This window comes from Sceloporus undulatus, chromosome 4 (assembly GCF_019175285.1).
Source record: "Sceloporus undulatus isolate JIND9_A2432 ecotype Alabama chromosome 4, SceUnd_v1.1, whole genome shotgun sequence".
Taxonomy (NCBI): domain Eukaryota; kingdom Metazoa; phylum Chordata; class Lepidosauria; order Squamata; family Phrynosomatidae; genus Sceloporus; species Sceloporus undulatus.
In genome coordinates this window covers 166,362,426-166,385,927 of record NC_056525.1, presented here as the reverse complement: position 1 = coordinate 166,385,927, position 23,502 = coordinate 166,362,426, and the positions used below count along the sequence as shown (strand labels likewise).

The window sequence follows — 23,502 nt, the reverse complement described above, 5'->3', positions numbered from 1 at the left end:
GCAAAGGGAGCAGAGGAAGCTAGCCAGCTTGCATCCCCTGCTGCCCCTCTGTTGCAGGGTGGGTCTGGGGGCGGGGCCTCGGCCCCTGTGCCTGCATTACATCACTCAGGGATCCGAAGGCGAGGGGAGGGGCCTCGGTGGGGAAGGGGCGGGGCGCCACACCCCCGCCCCTATAAAAGGCAGAGTCAGCCGAAGGGAGCGTTCTCTGCTGCCGGTGGCCGGGGCTAAGAGCAGCAGCCCGAGGCAGACGCGGCTAGAGAGTGGGTGGCAGCCCCGAGGAGGAGGAGGAGGAGGAGGAGAAGCCGGCGCCATGCGTGAGATTGTGCATATCCAGGCCGGGCAGTGTGGGAACCAGATCGGGGCCAAGGTACACCGAGGGAGGGGCCTCTATTGTTGCAAGCCTTGGGCGGAGGGGGTCTTGCGCATCTCTGCAATGGAGGAGGGGCCCTCTCCAGGCAGGAGCCCCAGCTGTAAAGAAGGAGCCCAGGGTTGCCCCGATGTCTTTTTCTTTTTTCCCTAATAGAAGCAGAAATGTGTGGATTTGTGTACTATATATATATATATATATATATATCGTCTTCCTTGGAAAGCAAACCATAACTGTGTTGTGCCTCCCACCCCCACTGGGTCTTTGTCACCTCTGGAACCTGTTCTTTTGTTACTCGTTCTTTTGTGGAAAGAGGGGGGGAGAGGAGAGGGGAGGGCCCTTCAGACAACCCTTTATTGCCCCATTGACACCTCCTTTATTGCCCCATTCAAACCCCATTATTGCCCATTGAGCCTCCCATTATTGCTCCATCCACACCCCATTACTGCCTCCTTCACATCCCCTTAGTTTCCCCATTCACACCCCATCATTGCCCCTTCACAGGACCCCCTTTCCCACCCCTATAGTCCCGTTCATATTGCCCTATTTACACGACCACCTCTCACCCTCCCCCCCCACGATTCCCCCTTCACACGACCCCGGCAAAGCTGAGCAGAACCCAGAGGGGCTCTCTAAAACAGGGGTCCCCACCCCAGGAGAGTTGGGGGGCGTTTCCTTTCGCATTGCAGATCGGAGGGGATTGTGAGCCGGTGCCCTTCGCTGTCTGAACCACCAGACTCAGAATCTGGGGTATGATTTGGGCAAATGCAAGAGGAGTGGACCACGCCCTTCCTCTTTCACACAGACACAAGAATGGGAAGAGAAGGAGTTCTCCATTGGGTCCGATTCTCCTTCCATCCCTGGGGTGGGGTGGACTGGGCTGGTGGATCTGCCTATTTGTCCTTTACAGCTGCTTATGTTTTCCAGCGGGACGATCCAGGCAATCACTGCCCTTGCAAAGAACCATTTCTCAAAAGCTAGTTGGCAATCGTAGTATTTTAAGCTGGATCAGGTGGGTTGGGGGCAGATCTAGGCTTTGCCTCTTTCGCAGCTGTGGCTAGTGGCAGGGGAGGCAGAACAATTCCCCTTGCTTTGGAAGGATGTGGGGCAAGCTTGCATATAGGAGGTAATCTGGGTGCCTGGGCTTTAATTCTTTAAACATCTGCAACGTTATTCAAAAGAGGGGAATTGACCCTCTCCAGCTGCCCCCACCCAGAAGAGTCACAAACTGGGTGTTTTTCCAAACAATTCCACTGAAATGGGAGCTTTCCTGGCACTGGAACATTCTGTTCTCAAGCAGATAAGGACAAAGGCAAGACTCCTTCCACATCTAAGCTTTGCCATGGGCACTTTTGGTCCAAGGGTGCGTCTGTGCTGTGGAATGAATGCAGTTTGACGCCATTTTAACTGCCATGGCTCCATCCTACAGAGTGCTGGTGTGTTTTTTGCTTTGTGAGGCTTTGGCAGAGAACGCTAAAGACCTTGTAAAACTACAGATCCCAGGATCCCATAGGAGGGAGCCACAGCATTTAAAGGGGTATAAAGCTGCATTATTTCTACAGTGTAAATGCATCCTGGAAGCATGGAACCAAGAATTGGTAGCTTCTTCAGCATCACCTTATGCAGAGCAACTGCACAGGGGCGAGGCCATGAATGATGGAGGAAACAACTGTAGCTGCCTTTTTCTTCTCCATCCATGGGTCTGTACTGAGGTCTGTTCTTTAGTAAGCTCCATCTTCATCATTAAAATGGAGCAAAAAATAAAAATAAATGTATGAGACTGACATTTGAAGCATGGGTGTGTGTGAAATGGCCTCAAAAGCACAAAGGATCTTCTGATACCTTTAAGATGAGTAAGTTATATTTGGCATTTGTTCTGTTGACTGCAGCCCACTTCATCCGATGTCATGAGTCTGAATGGAAGGCATGCGTTGGAGTGGGCTGGACTCCACAAAGGCGTTTGCCGAATGAGATGGCTTTGTCTTGAAGGTGCCACAAGTCTCTTTGTTGCCTCTGCGCCGACAGATTTAACACAGCTGCTCCCTGGAAATCATTGCAAAAGGGGAAGACATTGCTGAGAACTCTTGTAGCTTCTCTCATTTTCTTCCCTGTGCTAATAAACAAGTGTTAATTTTGAACATTATAAATGGAGATTTTAGAATAAAGCCTGTTGTGTGCTTCTATATTTAAATGGGTCATTTTGTAACTTGTCAGGTGAACCCTGCAGTTCGGTGCAGCTGTTTGCTGCAGAGGGAGGGCAGGGTGGGTCTGTGTTGTTTTGCCTGTTTCGTTCAGGCACTTTTTAAAAGCTGGGACGCCAGTGGCCCTGACCAGAGAATTTTAGACAAGGCGTGTCTGCAGTGGCATGTGTTGGATTGGCCTTCTTGGCATTTCAAGGACAGTTGGCTAATAGCTCTGCATAAAAAAATCCCATTCCAGTTCTGGGAAGTCATCAGCGATGAGCACGGCATTGACCCCACCGGCAGCTACCATGGAGACAGTGACCTGCAGTTGGAGAGAATCAACGTCTACTACAATGAAGCAACCGGTAACCTACCACCACACACACATAACACACACAAGCCCCTGTGATAATAGACTGCAAAACATCTTCTGCTGGAAAGATATTTACAGGCACCCTATTGTGGGCATAGGGTAATGCTGTGCTTGAAGGATATTTGCAGGCACCCTATTGTGGGCACAGTGGAACAAAAGCTCTGACAAGGCTGCCCCTTTAAAGGCTGGCTTGAAATCCTTGGCCAAGACGTAATGCCTTCTTAAAATTCAAGCCCTTGTTTCATCAGCCTGTCCCTTTTAAATCAGCACCTCCCCCTTATATCTGTCTGGAGAGTTGCTGTGTCTCTCCAGTGAATAGTAATGAGGTTGCCAAGTGTGCGGGAGCTGCCTTGGGCTGAACAAAATCTGCTGACGGCAGGTCTGTGATGCTGGTTTTGTGTCTCTTTTGCAGGTAACAAGTATGTTCCCCGCGCTATCCTTGTTGACTTGGAGCCCGGAACAATGGACTCAGTCAGGTCTGGACCATTCGGCCAGATCTTTAGGCCTGACAACTTTGTCTTTGGTATGTGTTTCAGTGTGGCAACGTTGGCTGTTCTGAAAAACAGCCTGTCTAAGCAAGGCTGAAATGCTTAGTGAACTGATCAGTCGTATCTTGGCAACAGAAGAGACCTTCACAAAGAAAATACCCACTGTACTATCATTGGTGAAACATTCTTGCTGAAAGCTAGAGATGTGTGAGGTCAAATTTCCATTTGGCCTTGTAGCACTGAACAAATTATTTCTGGTACATACACAGGTTTGTGGGCTGTAAAGGAAATTAGTACACTGTTGCACAAAAACACAAATGGTTTACTGTAACCAGAGTGTTATCAAGTTACTTTCTACAATACCATACCCCAGCTCAGTGATTTTCCCAGCTCAGTGCAGCATGGTTCTCATTAGAGTTACAAAAGTCTCTTTATCTAAGGATGCTTGGTTAATTCAGCTGACTGATTCAACTGATTCAGTTTTGTTTCACCTAGCAACAAACATCACACCAAAAAGAGGAAAGCATACAATTAGTGGACCCACTGATGTTAAAAAACAACAAAAACTCACAACTTCTATTTTAACACAATTTACCTAAGGCCCAGCAATAACATAATGTAATATATTTAGAGGTAGGCATGTTGGTGGCACAGCAAAGTATAGTAAAATAAAGTTATCACTGTTTTGTGGATTTGGTTATGTTACTATAACTTAATATAGTTTGCATGTTTATCCTGCTGATAACCTGGTTAAACCAAGTGGCAGACATGGGTCCTGCAACAAAATGTTGCAGCCTGGAGTGCTCTTGTCCAGGATCTTTTTTCAGCCTATCAGACAATTATTCCTTTTCCATCCTTCCCAAACAGGTGACCAGCATTCCATGGCCATTGAACATGCTCAGACTCCATTGGGCTACTTTGAAAGCTCCCCATTTTGAGTTATTTTGGTACTGCTGAAAACTCTGGGGCTAGCCCAGGACTGCTGACATCTTCTCATATGCATAGAATGCATATGTAAGCATAAGCTGATTCTGCTTAGGACTGATATTGGTATATACAAAGAAATGAGAAGATTGCCTCTTGAATATGTTGCCAGCACTGGGAAACTTCTGCCAACAGAACTGAGATGTCTTGTTGAACAGAGCTCAAATTTTTAAAAATTTGATCTCCTTGGTGAGGCTAATGCCCATCACATTTCTTCCCTAATGATCTAGTTGGAGTTAATGGACATGATTCTTGCTCACTATATGTCAGGGTTGACAACTTTGCTTGAATTTTTTGCTGCTCAGAATATTTAGCCTCTTCAGAACGGAACACAGCTGTCTAGCCCTTACCATCTGCTCCAGTTCCACTTCTGTAGTTCCCCTGCTTGCTTCTTCTCAGTGAGAAACATTGTTCAGGCATTAAGCTTAAACAGTGTTGATAAGCACACAAGTAGGGGCAGGGGGCTATGTGAACTGACCATGCCACATCCTCTTCCCATACCACCAGCATTCCATGTACTAAGTAGCAAGGTTTAAAAAGGAATGTTGCTTTAACACACTATGCAGTCTGAGTCTCCTAGTCATGTTCTAGCAGATGCAAGGAGGACTTCTGTTGAATACTTGCTCTGATTGCTTCTCAGCCTTTTGGCTAAGATCAAGTGTGAAAACTTGCCCTCAAAGCATGGTTAAACATCAGCCTTTTGCATCCCAGTGTCCCCCCCTCTACATAGGTTTGACTTCAAATCCCATCACCCACTGTCAAAGTGGTGGCTGTACCGGCTATAGGTGTTGGTTTTTGTAGTCTCACACTTCTGGAGGGCACCAAATTGGGAAATTTTGCCCTATATTGTGAGTGTCTTTATTAGATACAATTACCAGGCATTGATCCCTATGTACATTTTTTTTTGCATTATATAAGCATAAGATGGGCAGATGTTGCTTTTCTGCTTTACATCAGACTTGGTAAATTGCTTCTTAAATTGAATTCATTTCTGTTAGTCATTGTAATGGTTAAAAAGTAATCCATTGTTACTTTTTAAAGCATCATGGTGAGTAACTCAAAGTTGTTCTTTATTTTTCTGTTGCTGTTCATTATTAGCTTTTAATATCAAAGTGCCTATGAAATTCCTGAAAAGGTAGCTTCTAAAAAATAACTATGAACTGAACTCATTATACCTAAAGGTAACTTTGTTCCTACATGATATATCACTTCTGATTTTCCCCCCTTATATTTTGTTATCTCTCCCTGCAATTTGTTAGAAGTACATATCATAGTTATTTGCAACACACTACCTTCAAAGGTCTGCTTTGCTTATTATGATGAAATGAGAGTTGCAATCTAGAATAATGAGTAAAGGAATTCTTATGCCTCTCCAACAGTGAGGTATATAAGCTATGCCAACACCATTAATGGGCGTTATGACAGGGGAGGTGCCAGCCTTCCCTCTTTTTGATGTTTTATTGTGGAAGTAAAATGCGGAACCACAACTTACTTACTTTGGCTCTTTCTGTCCTTTTGTAACATGCAAAGACATTCAGAGAACAAGTTTAGATGTGGAGGTTAAAGGACATGAAGAACAGGGGGTGCATACATCTGGTTTCAATACTAGATTTTTCCCTGATACCAACACCTTTGTGTAACCCCTTTATTAAAGGACATCTTTAATAATGGCATACACTGGACCATTTGCTGGGATTTGATTCCAGGAACTCCCATGAATACCAAAATCCATGGATGCTTAAGTCCCATTACATACAGTGGCGTAGTACTGTAAAATGGTGTCCCTTATATAAGATGGCAAAATCAAAGTTTGCTTTTTGGAATTTATATTTTAAAAATACTTTCAAGCTGTGGATGGTTGAATCTGTGGATATGGAATCTGTGGATACAGAGGGAAATATTCCTTAGCATTCAATAATAATTTTTGAAATGTATATAAAAGTAGTAAAGACATTACAGTTCTTGCTGAATATCCTTGTCTGGGTGGCAGATGACCATAACTGAAGATCTGTCTATGCTTGTAGACAGTGTCCCATCCAAACTGCCCTCAGGCCAAACCCACAAAACCACTTGAATTCCCATCAAGATTAACTCTTAGGACATGTCGCTTGTCTGAGGTGGCTTCATAAGTTGAGGTGGTTTAATTAAATTGACTGCTAAAATGACATACTATTATTCATCAACCTTTTGCCTTTTCCTCTAGGCCAAAGTGGTGCTGGGAACAACTGGGCCAAGGGCCACTACACAGAGGGGGCTGAGTTAGTGGACTCTGTGCTGGATGTGGTTAGGAAAGAGTCTGAGAGCTGTGACTGCCTGCAGGGCTTCCAGCTCACCCATTCGCTTGGTGGCGGCACAGGATCTGGGATGGGCACCCTTCTCATCAGCAAGATCAGGGAAGAATATCCCGACAGGATCATGAACACCTTCAGTGTAATGCCGTCGCCCAAGGTGTCGGACACAGTGGTTGAGCCATACAATGCCACCCTTTCCGTCCACCAGCTGGTGGAGAACACAGATGAAACCTACTGTATTGACAATGAGGCGCTGTATGACATCTGTTTCCGCACACTGAAACTCACCACACCGACCTATGGGGACCTGAACCACTTGGTCTCAGCCACCATGAGCGGAGTCACCACTTGCCTCCGGTTCCCCGGCCAACTCAATGCAGATCTTCGCAAGCTGGCGGTCAATATGGTTCCTTTCCCCCGCTTGCATTTCTTCATGCCAGGCTTTGCTCCCCTGACCAGCCGTGGCAGCCAGCAGTACCGGGCCCTGACAGTGCCAGAGCTCACCCAGCAGATGTTTGATTCTAAAAACATGATGGCGGCCTGTGACCCACGCCATGGGCGCTATCTGACGGTGGCGGCCATTTTCCGTGGAAGGATGTCCATGAAAGAAGTAGATGAGCAGATGCTCAACGTCCAGAACAAGAACAGCAGCTACTTTGTGGAATGGATCCCCAACAACGTGAAGACAGCAGTGTGTGACATTCCACCACGAGGCCTCAAAATGTCTGCCACATTCATTGGCAACAGCACTGCCATCCAGGAGCTATTCAAGAGGATCTCCGAGCAGTTCACAGCCATGTTCAGGCGCAAAGCCTTCTTGCACTGGTATACCGGTGAGGGCATGGATGAAATGGAGTTCACAGAAGCTGAGAGCAATATGAATGACCTGGTCTCCGAATACCAGCAATATCAAGATGCTACTGCTGATGAGCAAGGCGAATTTGAAGAGGAAGGCGAGGAGGATGAGGCTTAGGTTTGAAGATGATTTATTTCAATTAGACAAGTGTCTGGGGTGAGGCCTGTTAAGCTGTGCTGGTGCATGCTTTTTCAGTTATATTTGGTGCTTTTTACTGTTGCCTCTGTCAGCAGTTTTGTAACTTCACCCTTTATGTAACAGTAGTTTCAAAATACTTCTGAAAAAGTCTTCTGTCTAAAAATCTTATCTCAAACATAAAAGGCATTTGTGTTTCACCTTGGTGTCTGGACTCTTCTTTTCCCAGAAAGTGACATAGAAGGTGTTGAGTGGTTTATTGGTTGAGTTGTGTGTTTGAAATCCAGTTGGTGACATGCTATTAAATAGCTGTCCCCTTGCAATCTTTTGAGTACTACATACCTCACCCATTTAAATAATAGTATCAAATGAAAGGGAAGTTAACAGGCTTTCACCTCTATATTTTCTTGGATTAATTTTTAACTCCCCTTTTGTTGTAGTACCTAACCATATGTTGGTAATAAATGTGGATTATGGTCCTATTGTTAATCCACCTAGGAAGTGTTTAAAAAACATGCTCTTATGAGATTTACAGTGATCTGGCTGAAAATGTGTTGCATCTAAAGGCTGATTCCGTTGACATTTTGTCTAAGGAAAATATGTGGTTACTCGGCCTAGCTATAGCTACACCAAAAGATAGCCTTCAAAATAGGCCAAGTATCTGGAACCTAAATAGCTAATCTACAGAGCTACTGTTCTCATGTTCACTGCCATGAAGAACAGTTTGTTCAGTACAAACCCCTCCATATCCTAATGTATACTGCATGATATTAAGTAATAATCATCCTTGTCTTCAAAGTGAGAATGAAGTCCTCAGTTTTAACCTGATGGTTAAGGGAGAGGGAGATGATCAGCACAATCATATGAAAAACAAGAATGGGCCTGTTCTATGCGAACCTTGCCACGAGAAATCAAAAGGTTGCTCTCCACAGTGGTAAGGCAGAAGTGCTCCATCAAATTGTTATGTGTATTTTGAAATCCTGGTGCTGCCTGGGGGTGTGTTTTGCTAGGGTGATACACATAACCTGTCTATTTAATTAAGGAAAAGTCAAGTTTGACTACTTCCTCATCATAAAAAGCACCTTTAAATCATGCAGCATTACTGTTACAGATCTGACTAGCAACAAGAAAACTGGGTTACCTTATTTCTGTGCTGTAGAAGAGGAAAGGCTTGGGTTTTTTCCACGTTCATCCAGCCAAATATTCAGTTTTACAACATGCTCCAATCCTAGTGTTGGAGGGTTTTTTGGTGGAGAAAAAGAAAAGAACTCATTCTTCAGAGAACAAATGAACATTCAGTGTTAATCATATAAAGAAAGGTGTGGGTGGGGTGGCATGATGTATATAGGATGTTTACTGAAGCTGCTGAACATGTAGGTTGGTCTTACAAGATACAAGGTGTTAATAACTAGGTATTCTTCTTCCTTTGGCACTATGTGATTACACCTGCCACTGCTTGTTTGGGCGTGGATAGAAAATATGTCCATTCTGCAAATCATAAAAGTAAGTACAGAAATATCTTAGTGTGGAGTAACATCTCAGAGAAGGTATAAGGAAATCTCTTAAAATCAGAGTCAATAAACTTGCCACTTGTGTGTCTACTTGTTTCTGTCAGTATACTGGGGAAGGCTCGAATCTAAAAGTGCATTTTTTGCAAATTTCTCTGTCCATAATGAAAATTCATCTTGTGCATACTTTGAAGTGGTGGGAAAGAATCATCTTCATTGCCAGAATTCTCCAGGTTGTTCCTGAACTTGAACTATCCTCACAACCAGCTCTCCCATGATGAAAATGACATGTCACATTTGGGCCATAAAATGCTTTGTGTGGTATGCCTGCAAATAGCTGGATCTAAGGGATTATGAATGTCCAATGTAAATCAAAGAATGCAGATAGACTAATATAGAAAAAGAGTAGGGAGGCTTTCACGCTTCAGATGTGTTTGCCTGTAACTCATACAATCCCATACCATTGGCCATAGTGGGTGGGGCTGGTAGGAAGGACCCAAATACCTTACCCAGGATATAGGAAGAGGCCATCTGTGAGGGTATGCAGCTCCCCACTGGGCCTGTGAAGCAAACTGGAAGGAAGAGAAAGAGGATGAGAAATACCAGAAGCAATGGGGGGAGATTTTTTCTTAAAGGAGAAAGGTGAAACAGGAAGAGAGAACAGAAGCAAGAAGCAAGAGGAAGTTCAAGAGGTGTAAAGCAAGTCCCATATGGATAAGGTGGACAGAACAAAAACTGGCAAGGGCAATGCATGTCAGGGATGATGGGAGTTGTAGCTCTTCACCTCTGGCTTGAACTCACCACCTGGTTGTGCACCGCGCTGACCAGTTTTGGCCAGTGGTTATAGCTTAGCAAGAGTTACAGAGAACAGGCTGAAGACCCTGACAAACTCTCCAAGCCTTCTCACTCTTGCTTCCACAGAAGTCTTCACCCTTCTTCAGGATCCAGCTGGTTCTTGTAGCTTCACCCAAGACACCAGACAACTCAGTACAGTAGTCTTAAATAAAAGATCTACTTTATTCTACTATATACAGCTCCAAAACTATCCAACACAATACTCAACTCCTCACTATCCACTACTACTACCCACTCTACTACCCACAAAATACATTGGGATGCATAGTCATTATTATAGTCAATGCATGGTACCACCCACTGTTGTCTGTTTCCACCCAGTAGGTGTGTACACCATTCCCATTGGTTCTCTTGGTTCATCCTACAATTAATGATTTCATCATCTCAGCCTTGACCACTTAACAATTGTCAGGTGTGTCCAATTATCCACTTTACATTTCTTGTCCTTGGCATTCAGGACTTGTTAATTGTATTACCATTTACACCTGTGTGGTTCTCTATTGGCTTCTGCTGAGTCACCCTGACTCTCACATACATGTTTTATTTCATTTACTGTATATCCCATGTTGCTTTTTCCTTAACAATGCATACAAGGCAAAAGCTTTCTACAACATCAATAGGCAGGATGTATACCCACCAGTATGTTAATAACCTGCCACTGCTTTAGCGGACCTCTTCCTGGTTGCTGTATCATTTCACACAGTAGGGCCTACTGGATATGTGGTGCACCATAGGGGGAGGTGGGAATAAGGTAGCATAGGGGCAAAAGCATGGGCACTGTTACTTCTTCCACAGTGCCCAAGTAAATAATTCTACCAGCCTATGCTGAGGCTTCATCTCTTGCTTATACAAGAGCAAATCTACATAATATCACAGAACAATGGTGATTGTAATGTATATGGGCCTTCAAGTTGCCTGCCAATATATGGCAACCCCATGGATTTCACTGGGTTTTCTTAGGCAAGGGATATGCAAAAGAGTTTTGGCAGTTCCTCCTTCTGAACTATAACTGACAGCATCTAGTATTCATTGTCAGTCTCCCATTCAAGTACTAACCAGGTCTGAGCCTGCTTAGCTTGCAAGATCAGAGGAATATGGTACCTTTGGGGTATTTAGGCTGCAGATATTTAATACAAATCTCTAAAGATCTGAAAAGTGCTATGTGTAGTGGCTTTGTTCAATTCCCACTCAGCCATGGAAACCAACTGGCTGGTTTTCCTCAAGTCATACTCTCTCAGCCTCAGAGGAAGACAAAAGCAAACCCCTTCTTAACAAATCTTGCCAAGAAAACCCTGTGATAGGGTCACCTTGGGATCACCATAAGTTAGAAATGACTTGTAGGCCCACAACAGCAAACAACATCATTTTGCAAAGCAACACCGCATAACATGTTTCAGTCTTGTTCTTTAAAATTATTTTTTAGGTCTATTGAGTTCTAAACCAACTTTAGTGCTTGTTTAGTGCTCCTTTTAATGAGCTCTTAGACTTTAATGATTTGTTAGCCGTTTTAAATTGCCTGGAGATGAAATGCTCCTGGGAGGGATCACCCAAAGTCCCTTCTGCCCAAGGGAGTCCACTCTGAAGGTCTGCTTGTACTTCTGTGTCATTCTGTAGTGTTATGTAGGGTTGTACTTTCCCTTGTGTGCTGAAACATCAACAACTAGTAAGTTATGCATGCCTCATTTTACATTGCAGTCATTTTTTAAAAATGGAGAAACTTTATTTTTCTGAAACAAAAGTTTGTTTGGTTTTCTCAAGTTGATCTCTCAACAACAGCCATGTAGTCCCCCAAAATAACTTTTCCATGCTGAGTTGTGTTTAAGTCTCTCTTGTTCAAGAAGAAAGAAACCAGTCACAGCATTATGTTCATCCAGCTACCTGGAAGCTGCACATGGCTAATGAGAGAGAATTCATATTTCTCAGCTATACCGCAAGGGCAAAAGAATAAGCATGATGTATTTACATGAATACCACAGATCTCAAGATTAAATCTCCACTCAGACACTGAGCTCCCTGTGTGACCTTGGGCCAGCTACCTCTTTCAGCCTACCAAAACGGACTATTGTGAAAATAGAAGTGCAAGGGCATGGGAGGATGTAAAGTTGTTGGAGAAAAAGGACATCCATGTAATAAATGTGGACAGAGAAGGTGATGTGATGATAGAAGGAGGGACAGTTGGCTAACATCCTATCCATCAGTCCAGGAAAAGGGATGGGAAAATCTTCCATTTTTGTTTCTTTCCATATTTGGACTTTTTAAATCATAAGTTTATGCTTAAAAATATGAAGAAATCTGCACATTTAGGTAATTTTTTTTAAAAAATGGACTGAAATGACTTTATTTCCACTGGCCAAATCCAAAGGTACAGCTTCTCTTTGTATCTGCCTGCCATCTAGGTATTAAAGATGAGGATTCTCCAAGAAAAAAAAATCCTGCTGATTCATTACCATCGTTTTCTTTCTTTCCATTTCTGTTTCTTCTTCTGCAACTTTATTTCCTTCTTCTCTTTTGTATTAGGATTCTGAGGAAGAAGGTGGGTGACTTGCTCGTGTGTGTGTGTATATATATATATAATCATAGAATTGTAGAGTTGGAAGAGACCACAAGGGCCATCCAGTCCAACCCCCTGTCATGCAGGAACTCTGAGAAAGAGGGATGAAGGAGAGAAAGGGGTGTGTGTGAGAGAGACAGACACCTCACAAGGATGGGAAATGAATTTTGGGCTTTTGAGTTAGCCCAAAAAGCATATTGTTGTTTTGTGGATTTGGAATGTTGTTCTGTTTTGCTCTATGGTCAACACTGCTTCTCCTGAACGTGTTGAATCTAGTTTTGTCCTTGTATTCTTAAACTGCTTTTAGCTATGAGCTTTAGAAGTGATACTGAATTGTCTTTACCTTTGCATTGTACAGTTGTAATACCAAATTGCTATTTTGAATTTTGTATGCCACCTTGGGTCCCCTGGAGGAGAAAGGCAGGACATACATTGAAGGGATGGATGGATGGATGCCATCTGGCACTCTCCATCTTATGTAACTTTGGGGTTCATTGGAATCCTAGAGTTGGAAGAGACCCCAAAGGGCTATCAATTCCAAGCTACTTCTGCTATGCAGGAAGACAGAATCAAAGCCCTCCTTGGGAGAGATGGCTGTCCAGCCTCTGCTTAAGGACAGCCTCCAAAGAAGAAGACTCCATTGCGCTCCATGGAGGCAGCAGCATCTTCAGGGAACCATAGAATCCTAGAGTTGCAAGGGCTCCCCAATGGCCATACAGTCTCATCTGCTTCTTCTGCCATAAAGGAAGTCACCATGTAAACCCTCGCCAAAGTTGGCCCTCCAACCTATCACCCAACAAAGGAGACCCCAGCGCCCTCCGTGTGTGTGTGTGTGTATGTAAACCCATAGAATATATATATGTATACACAATACACACACACACATATATATTCAAAATATTAAAAAGTAGTATAAATTCCAGCTGGGAACCCTTGGCTTTGCCCTTTTGTATAATAAGGGTTGCCACCCGAGACACACACATGTTTGAAATATTGAAAAGTAGTATAAATTCCAGCTGGGAACCCTTGAGGGCTTTGCACTTTTGTGTACTAAGGGATGCCATCTGACTCTGGCAATGTTTAACCGAGACACACACATACACAGATATATTCGAAATATTCCAAAGTGGCATAAATCCTATTGTTTTAAAGGAGAGGCACCCCCTTGCCCTTCCCTCTTTTCCTTCCCTCCTGAGTCCTCCATTCCAGACACACCACTCTATTGACAGGAGAGCAAAGGACACAGAGGCAAACACACACACAGGTCATAGATATACAGCCCTCCCTTGGAATTCGTGGGGGATCTGTTCCGGGACCCCCACGAATTCAAAATTTCGGGTATATTCAAGTTTCCTCCCCCACCCCCATCCTCTCAGCCTCAGGGGAAGGCAAGGGCAAAGTCCTTCTGAAGAAATTTGCCAAGAAACCCCCATGACAGGGTCACCATAAGTCAGTAGTGACTTGAAGGCCCACAACAACAAGAAAGGTACAGTATCTATTTCTGTGGATTTGAGATGTTACTGTACTTCTTGGAGTCTAGTACAAAATGGAGAGGAGTGTGGCCTAGCGTTTGAGTGCTGGACTACCACTCTGGAGACTCAATGCCCAGCTGAGCCATGAGACCCACTGGGTGACCTTGGGCAAGTCACACCCTCTCAGCCTCAGAGGAAGGCAATGGGAAAAGTCCTCCACAGAAACTTGCTAAGAAACCTTCATGATATGTTCACCTTAGGATTGCCATACATCAGTAGTGCCTTAAAGGCTCAACACAAGAAAGGTGTGGCTGTTCTGTGGATTTGGGGTGTTATTGTACTTCTCCTGGCCTAATGTCAAATGAAGAGGAGTGCGGCACAGTGGCTTGAGCACTGGACTATGACTCTGGAGACTAGGGTTCGATTCCCAGCTCAGCCATGAGATCCACTGGGTGACCTTGGGCCAGTCACACTCTCTCAGCCTCACAGGAAAGCAATGGCAACCCCCTTCTGGAGACACTCCCTTGGCCATGCCCGGGTCAGTCCACACATCTCAGCCTCTGAGTAAGCAATGGCAACCCCTTCTGGAGACACTCCCTTGGCCATGCCCTTGGGCCAGTCACACTCTCTCAGCCTCCGAGGAAAGCAATGGCAACCTCCCTCTGGAGACACTCCCTTGGCCATGCCCTTGGGCCAGTCACACTCCTCAGCCTCTGAGTAAAGCCATGGCAACCGCTTCTGGAGACACTCCCTTGGCCATGCCCTTGGGCCAGTCACACTCTCTCAGCCTCAGGGGAAGGCAACTGGAAAGCTCCTCTGAAGAAACATGCTCAGAAACCTCTACAAGAGGTTCACCTCAGGGTTGCCATACATCAGTAGGGCCTTGAAGGCCCACCACAGGAAAGGTGGGTGTCCTTGAGAAAGTCACACTCTCTCAGCCTCAGGGGAAGGCAAAGTTCAAACCCTTTCTCCACAAACCTTGCCAAGAAAAACCCCAGGATAGGGTCTCCATAATGAGCCAGAGGCTGCAATTATACCAAAAGGCTCCGCCTGGTCCTGCTGACACGTGTGCATGTGGACGAGGCCAGGAGGCGGAGCTGGGCATCTCCCTCCCCTTAGAAAAAGGCGAGAGGAGGAGGAGGCGGCAGTGACTCGGGGAAAGCGGAGCCATGCGGGAGATCGTCCACCTCCAAGCCGGCCAGTGCGGGAACCAGATCGGAGCCAAGGTACCAGGAGAGGGGAACATATTAATAATATAGAAATAAAATAGATATAGAAATAAAAATGCTGACTTTCTCAAGGACACCCACCTTTCCTGTGGTGGGCCTTCAAGGCCTGGGGATGCAAAGCAGGCCAAGGAAGCGTGGGAAGGCGAGGTCAGATATCATATCATGTAAGATCTAATATCAGGTGGCCATTTCTTGGGAAACAAAGCTTTTGTGCCAACCTCGCCCTGCTTTTGGGAGGAGGAGTGGATCTGCTCCTGCAGTTGCCTTTCTTCCTTAGAGAACAATAGGGAACCTCCTTCCCTTCCCTTATTGAGGATCATCGCCCTGACCCACGCCCCTCCCTCCCACCAGCCTCCATTCTCTAGAGAGCTCCATATCCCCCTTTCCCTGGCACTCCCACCGTTTTTTTAGTCCCTGAAAACAATTCGGTTCTCAAGGGAGAGGAGCCTTGCCTCGCCCTTTTGCAGAGGATGGATGCGGGTGGAATACCAGAAGATCCAGAGGGACCAGGCGTCCTTCTTGTCCAGGGACCTACTAAAAGAAATGACAGCACTTGCCCATAGGGAATCATTAGAAAATACTTGCCCTTAGCCAGTGGTCCCCAATGATTCCCTATGGGCAGATATTCCCCAATGATTCCCATGGAGCCCACCCTGGATGACCTTGTGCAAGTCACCCTCTCTCAGCCTCAGAGGAAGGCAAAGGGAAACTTCTTCTGAATGAATCTTGCCAAGAAAACCCAGTCATAGGTTGTTGCAGTGCACCTTCAAGTCATTTCTGATTTATGGCGACCATAAAGAGAACCTATCATGGGGTTTTCTTGGCAAGATTTCTTCAGATGTGGTTTGCCAGGGCTTTCCCCTGAGGCTGAGAGAGTGTGGTCACCCAGTGGGTTTCAAACCCTGCTCTCCAGAGTCATAATCCAACACACAAACCACTACTGCACCCTGGCTCACTGGTTGCCATTAAGTCAGAAATGACTTGAAAGCGCACAATAACAAATAGCATAAGATGAGCTTGCCTCCTGCTGGCTTCTCCAACTTTCAGATCAATTATAGTTCCCATGATCCTTAGTAGTAGTAGTAGTAGTAGTAGTTTGACACATCTGGAGGACACTGGATTAGGCAGGTTTGCACCATGGAATCTTCAGCAAGGAGGTGGGCATGGCTGTTGGATGCGGATAGGTGTGGCAGCGGCATTTATTGGGTCAGCCTTCTTGGCATTGTTGAAGGCAGATGGCTAATAGCTCTCCAAATGCCTACAAATCTTGTTGCAGTTCTGGGAAGTCATCAGCGATGAGCATGGCATCGATCCAACTGGTAGCTACCATGGAGACAGTGACCTGCAGCTGGAGAGAATCAACGTCTACTACAATGAAGCAGCTGGTAATAAAGGCAACACTTAACTTTTAGAAATGTTTCTCCCTTTTGGGGTTTTATTACATTTAATCCTATTCCTGTGATGCAGGAATTAGGCAGAGCCATTCTGCTACAGGGAGGGGTGAGTCAGGGAAGATTGAAAGGCATTTATATGTATATATGTACACACATAAATGACCCAGGCACCATGTGTATGTATACATATACATATTATATAAGACCACACACAATCAAGGGAAATAATTTAGAGTGTTAATATATCAACTCACTTAATAAAAGAAAATGATGTAGTGAGGCCAACTTAAGTTATATCATGATGGCAAAATGTAACAAATGGATTTTATTAATAGGTAATAAAAAATAAATTGAATTAAAAAAAAGAAAGAAAGATGGAAAGACAGGGGAACTGTCCTGTACAAAGCCTTGCAGGGGTCATTTCAGTCAGGCGGAAGGGAAGAGGGAGCAGCACCCCTTCTCCTGAAGGGTACACCCCTTCTATACCAATCTGCCATTGCATCCCATGAGAGGAAATTATGTACACCAGCTTCATGACTGGCATGCATCCCCTCTTTCTGGGCTGATATCTGCAGAGGCTATGGATTTTGCTCCAGAGGTAGGAAGGGAAGAATGGCGAAAGCACAGGATCTGGCAGGAGGGTTTGTGAGGTCAGATCTACCCTGCTCCATCTTTGGAGGGAAAGACCTAAAACAGTGGTGGGTAGGTTGTGACCTGTGGGTTGCATGTGGCTCTTAAACCCAAGTGGTCCTTGAAGCCTCCCTGCCAGTCCCCAAAGTTCTCAGTTTGAAACAAATGATTTTTGGACAATTGGAAATCTTCTCCAATGCCTGAAAACACACCAAAGTACTCCCGATCAATTTCATGTTGCCATTTTGAGAAGAACTGTGGAGGAAAACCCAAGTCTCTGAAGTGTCTGCATCTTCTTCACAGTCCTTGCTGTTTCTTCATCATTTTGGATGTTGCCAGCATTCTCCTCCAGGGTGACCTCCTGATCTTCAACAGCCCTTCAATCCAATCACAAACCTCTGTCTGATTTAATTTTCACATTCCAAGCTGACTCCTTGTTGCTCTTCCATTCCAGGGCTCTTTGCTTCCTTCATTTCCTCCTCTAAGAATTCAATTTTCCCTCCTTGATCCTCTTCCAATCCAAATTTCAGCCTAAATCTCATTCTATAGTTTTAAAGGGTCATTAAGCATCTGTTTACGCTCCTGTCACATCTCTTGCCATGTTACTGAAACAAAATCCTCTTCCTGGGGTTGTATCTTTGCCTTCTTCTTTTAAATGGGAACTTGGCTTGCAAAGAGTTAATCTTTCTCCCTTCACAGTGCCTCCTCCTACACAGAGTAGCAAAGACACAGCTTGGTAATTCAACTCTATTGTTACTATCAGCTTGTTCTCAATGAGAAACCACTTCCAGCCAAACCAAACCAGACTCATTCTTTTAATCCATTTTTACTTACAATGTATTTACAAAAACCATCAATATTCTAGCTTTAGGAGTTTACTTCATAATTCCATGTTGAAATGTCCTTTTTTATATACAGGATTTTATTTTTATTGTTACTCACAAAATTATTACACTTTCTGACTTCAATCCTAAAGCTTCTGTGGTGTCCCCCCCACATTTTGGTTGCCATCGACTGCCATAGTTGGCAAGAAAGAGATGTCCGTCAGCCATTCCTGTACCCAAAAGTCTAAGTTTTGAACAGATTTTTCAATGAAATAACTATGTACAATCAGAGTGAATGAGGTAACAGCAAGCTGCTTTAATGGAGTAATAATACTCAAAGTTCAGTTTGAGATTTAGGAGAAATCCCTATTGTGAGTATTAAAATTATTAATTTGTTTTTTTAACTAATTTTTTTAATTGGGACCACCCTTGTAGGCTTAAAATCTTAATCTACCTACAAAAAACAAAATGAGGTATCATATTGCTCATTAAATCATTTAAGCCCTGCTTTTCTTTCAGAGAAATATAAACATGGTTGCTTCTATATGTTGAAGACTACTTAAGATATATGTAACAGAAAGCAAATGTGTTGAGTGAGCCACCAGTGATGAAATTCAATATGATAAAGTCAACTTTCCTCAACCTAGTGGCTAGATGTGTTCTGGATTATAGCTCCCACCATCCCAGGCTATTGGCTACTAGTAGGAGTTGTAGTCCAAAATATCTGAGTGATACCAGGTTGGAAGAAAGCTGCAATAAACTATATTGCATCAGATGGAGACCTTGTAGATAGCTCTAGTTTACCTATTTCAACAATGAATTACCCAATCAAGGTTTGTATGTGGCTGTGTGAAAGTAGATGTATCCTAAAATAAGGTCTAGCTATCTCAAGAAGCAGGTAGAAGTAAATCTCTATGTGGAATGTACCATTTCAGATTGGAGGAAGCTGATTAGTCCACCATACAAAAATGTTCTGCACACATAAGAAAGCCAGGGGCACTTTCACGCTACACAGTTACAGCACTATGATTCCATTTTAAATGCTATGCAAAAGCCATAGGATTTGACCATACAACATCCATAGGATTCCTGGGATCTGCAGTTTAGGAAGGGGCATTTAGAATTGTCAGGCAGAAAGCTCCAGTACATCACCAAACTATAGAACCCATGATTTCATAGGATGCAGGCAGTTAAAGTGGGATCATAACACTATAAATGTGTGGTGTGAAAGAGCCCTGAATTACACGGTTCTCCTTTAACTTCCTTACACACCCACCTTCTACCTAGACCCCGTTTTCACCAAGGATGAATTTCATCTGTAACTCACTGTAACCCTTGTGAGTCATCTTTGATCCTGTCAAGTCACATGTGCTTCCATGTTGTCCCATCCCAACTGGTGCTTCAGGTCCTGTATTGAAATAGGATAAATGGATAGAAGAAATATGGGTCCATTTGCCTTCATTTCTAATGGCTGTTTTGGAAGTTTTTTTAAAAAATTGCTAAGAGGCCACATCCTTGCCACCAAAGAAGATTGAAAGGAGAAAACCTCTTCACTAGGGATCCAGGAAAATGGCTTTGCTTTTGTGAATATACCTCCATATAAATGCATAGCAGGAGACTATACTACAACTAGGTTGTGGATTGAAGTGCTAGTGTTCTAGGGTATGATTTTAACCTGTTGACTCATTGCTTGGAGAACATAAAGCAGTTTCTGATTAGGATCTGTTTACATAAAATTTAACGTTATTCTCTGTTCCACTAAGTGTTGTGTAATGTTTCCTTTTTGGGTTAATGGTGAAATTGGCATGAACACTATATTTGGCAGGAACTAAATAAGGCTGATGTGTCTGTAAGTTGGCTTCTGTTCTCCCTACAGGAAACAAGTATGTTCCCCGTGCAATCCTTGTTGACTTGGAACCTGGGACAATGGACTCAGTCAGGTCTGGACCTTTTGGGCAGATCTTTAGACCTGACAACTTTGTCTTCGGTATGTAATTTTGCTTCTGTGATTGCAATAATAGATATTGCCTTAAGTGGAATTGTATCTTAAATAGCTCTGGCAGAACAACTGATGCTTACTTGTTCCAAATGTTTTATTTGCCTGTTTTGTACATCTGGTTATGTAGTAGACACTTAAATTCAACTAACATATGCAGCATTTGACCAATCATAGCGATTCAGCTTTCCTTTCCTGTGACCATAACTTTTAATTGTCACTGGAAATGCAAGAAGGAATAGCTGAGTACTGCTGAGCCAACTAGCAGACATGCAGTGCAGCTATAGGCTGACTAACCATAGGTTATATTATGGGCAGCATTGTTGTTGGACTGTGCTTTTTATCATCCATTACCAAGCTGGCCAGATCTGATGGAAATTGCAGTCCAACAACAGCTTGTGCCATTGTTTTCGCCTGTTACTTGTTATACGGCTGTCTATAAACCCACTCTGTAATTCCACCCTCTGATTTTCAAAAGGATGAAGGGAAACATCTTTCTAATTACAGTTATCAAGACATACAGGTGGAATCAACATAACCTGATTGCTGTCAGGTTGGATTTTTTTTTAAAAAAAAAACATCAACAACACCAACAACCAAACCTTTAATTAGACCTACATACTTTATTATGTCAGCAATGGAAAATTATTTTAGATAAAGGAGCTTCCCCTTCATCACTTTTGTGTTTTTCCTCTAGGCCAAAGTGGTGCTGGGAACAACTGGGCCAAGGGCCACTACACAGAGGGGGCTGAGTTAGTGGACTCTGTGCTGGATGTGGTCAGGAAAGAGTCTGAGAGCTGTGACTGCCTGCAGGGCTTCCAGCTCACCCATTCGCTTGGTGGCGGCACAGGATCTGGGATGGGCACCCTTCTCATCAGCAAGATCAGGGAAGAGTATCCCGACAGGATCATGAACACCTTCAGTGTAATGCCGTCGCCCAAGGTGTCGGACACAGTGGTTGAGCCATACAATGCCACCCTTTCTGTCCACCAGCTGGTGGAGAACACAGATGAAACCTACTGTATTGACAATGAGGCGCTGTATGACATCTGTTTCCGCACACTGAAACTCACCACACCGACCTATGGGGACCTGAACCACTTGGTCTCAGCCACCATGAGCGGAGTCACCACTTGCCTCCGGTTCCCCGGCCAACTCAATGCAGATCTTCGCAAGCTGGCGGTCAATATGGTTCCTTTCCCCCGCTTGCATTTCTTCATGCCAGGCTTTGCTCCCCTGACCAGCCGTGGCAGCCAGCAGTACCGGGCCCTGACAGTGCCAGAGCTCACCCAGCAGATGTTTGATTCTAAAAACATGATGGCGGCCTGTGACCCACGCCATGGGCGCTATCTGACGGTGGCGGCCATTTTCCGCGGAAGGATGTCCATGAAGGAAGTAGATGAGCAGATGCTCAACGTCCAGAACAAGAACAGCAGCTACTTTGTGGAATGGATCCCCAACAACGTGAAGACAGCAGTGTGTGACATTCCACCACGAGGCCTCAAAATGTCTGCCACATTCATTGGCAACAGCACTGCCATCCAGGAGCTATTCAAGAGGATCTCCGAGCAGTTCACAGCCATGTTCAGGCGCAAAGCCTTCTTGCACTGGTATACCGGTGAGGGCATGGATGAAATGGAGTTCACAGAAGCTGAGAGCAATATGAATGACCTGGTCTCCGAATACCAGCAATATCAAGATGCTACTGCTGATGAGCAAGGCGAATTTGAAGAGGAAGGCGAGGAGGATGAGGCTTAGGTTTGAAGATGATTTATTTCAATTAGACAAGTGTCTGGGGTGAGGCCTGTTCAGCTGTACTTGTGCATGCTTTTTCAGTTATGCTTGATTTTTACTCTTGCCTCTGTCAGCTGTGTATGTTATACGTTGTGTATGTTCATACATTAATTTGGAAGATCATCTGATCTAGAACAGTCATTCTCCAACCTCATCTTCTAGAAGCCCTATATATCTATATTAATTGGGATTCTTTCAAGTTGGAGAATCAAAGTGACAACTACTGCTCTAGAAAGAGTTATAACAAATGCATAGGACATATCATTAAAAGTATAAGAAAAGATGAGTGATATGAATTTTCCCCACATTTTAGTCTGTGGATAGCCTAAATAAATAAATAAATAAATAAATCTTAAAATTTAAAAATAAAATTTTGGGGTTAAGCAATTCTTAGTTCCTACAGTTTAGGTAATAGTGAAGTTAACACTCAAGCAATGTTATTGCTGGCATTAAAATTTCTATTGCAAAGAGATTTTAATAGTTTATCTAAAATAAGGAGACTTTATAAATTGTTTTACATGGGAAAAATGTAGTGGCTGAACTATCTTTTCCCTACTGAAAGGTAAGAACTTAAGATATGTTAGTTTGAAAAGCTCATTAAGGACCAAGCAGTGGATTCTCCCCACAACAATGAAATGGATACTGTAAGGAACAATAACCTACAGCAAGGACAGGGGCGTTGTGTGGCTTTAGATGTTGGACTGCAACGCCTACCATCAGCCTTCTGTGTTGGCTAGGGCTAATTAAAATGGCAGTGCAACACCTGGATGGCTCATCCCTGCACAACAGAATTGCAGATATGTTACAGATCTTTTGACTCCTTTCCCCTTGTCTTCCTTGTGTTCTCACAATGCACAGAGTAAAAGTGTTTGTATGTGCAATGTTGAATTGTGTGCTAAGTGTACAGCATTTTAACTGCATCTTGAATTCATTGTTTCCCATTGCTGAATTGGGCTCTTCAAAGGATGCAGATATGCACTGTGGAAAAATATGTCTTATAGGGCAGGACCCTTGCCACTGGATTGTACAGTTATGGGCTTTCTATCGTTCAGTCCAATAGTTAGGATATATTTCTGAAAAGTCTTTAGATCTCATGTGTGCCTGTTTTCTTCAAAGTAAAGCTGGATCTAAGTTAGATCTTACCACTTTTAGAGGTTGGGGGTGGGGAAGTAAGGGTGAGTGGTGGGGTGGGAGTGGGCACAACCGCAAGTAGAATGCTAATAGGGTAGGCATGGATTCTGATAGCAATGATGAAAGCATGCTTTCTGTGGCAGTGTGTTATGCTGCCATTCCTTTGTGCATTGTGTAAACTCATCAAGGATGTCTGTCATGAAATCAAATTATACAATGGCTTTTGTGTGGTGTTCGTGTTAAGGACTCTGTATAAAGGCATGCGTTCTGAACAATGACTTCTGTTTTTCTTCAAGATGGACTTTGGCAATAAAGTATTTATTCAAACTGGCAACTGGTATCTTGACAATTCTTTTTGAGCTGCTTATTAACACAGCAGTCATCATTAAGCAATGGTAGACTTTAATCCTCATTTAATATACCATATATACTCGACTACAA

At 43.8% G+C, this 23,502-nt stretch overlaps 2 protein-coding genes across 2 annotated transcripts; both read left to right on the top strand.

Annotated features, from left to right (window-relative positions):
* Positions 1-203: 203 nt before the first annotated feature.
* LOC121927896 (tubulin beta-2 chain) lies at positions 204-7,877 on the top strand. Its single transcript, XM_042461913.1, has 4 exons — positions 204-367; positions 2,807-2,915; positions 3,336-3,446; positions 6,599-7,877. The coding sequence occupies exons 1-4, from the start codon at positions 311-313 to the stop codon at positions 7,657-7,659; spliced, it is 1,338 nt and encodes a 445-aa protein (XP_042317847.1). The 5' UTR covers positions 204-310; the 3' UTR covers positions 7,660-7,877.
* A 7,273-nt stretch (positions 7,878-15,150) lies between these two features.
* On the top strand, positions 15,151-23,395 carry LOC121927821 (tubulin beta-1 chain). The gene is made up of 4 exons (XM_042461745.1): positions 15,151-15,289; positions 16,569-16,677; positions 20,017-20,127; positions 20,834-23,395. The coding sequence occupies exons 1-4, from the start codon at positions 15,233-15,235 to the stop codon at positions 21,892-21,894; spliced, it is 1,338 nt and encodes a 445-aa protein (XP_042317679.1). The 5' UTR covers positions 15,151-15,232; the 3' UTR covers positions 21,895-23,395.
* Positions 23,396-23,502: the final 107 nt, after the last annotated feature.

Coding starts and splice junctions, on each gene's coding strand:
- LOC121927821 (XM_042461745.1), top strand. CDS start 15,233: ATGCGGGAGATCGTCCACCTCCAAGCCGGCCAGTGCGGGAACCAGATC. Junction 15,290..16,568: donor GGAACCAGATCGGAGCCAAG/GTACCAGGAGAG, acceptor ATCTTGTTGCAG/TTCTGGGAAGTCATCAGCGA. Junction 16,678..20,016: donor CTACTACAATGAAGCAGCTG/GTAATAAAGGCA, acceptor TTCTCCCTACAG/GAAACAAGTATGTTCCCCGT.
- LOC121927896 (XM_042461913.1), top strand. CDS start 311: ATGCGTGAGATTGTGCATATCCAGGCCGGGCAGTGTGGGAACCAGATC. Junction 2,916..3,335: donor CTACTACAATGAAGCAACCG/GTAACCTACCAC, acceptor TCTCTTTTGCAG/GTAACAAGTATGTTCCCCGC. Junction 3,447..6,598: donor GCCTGACAACTTTGTCTTTG/GTATGTGTTTCA, acceptor CTTTTCCTCTAG/GCCAAAGTGGTGCTGGGAAC.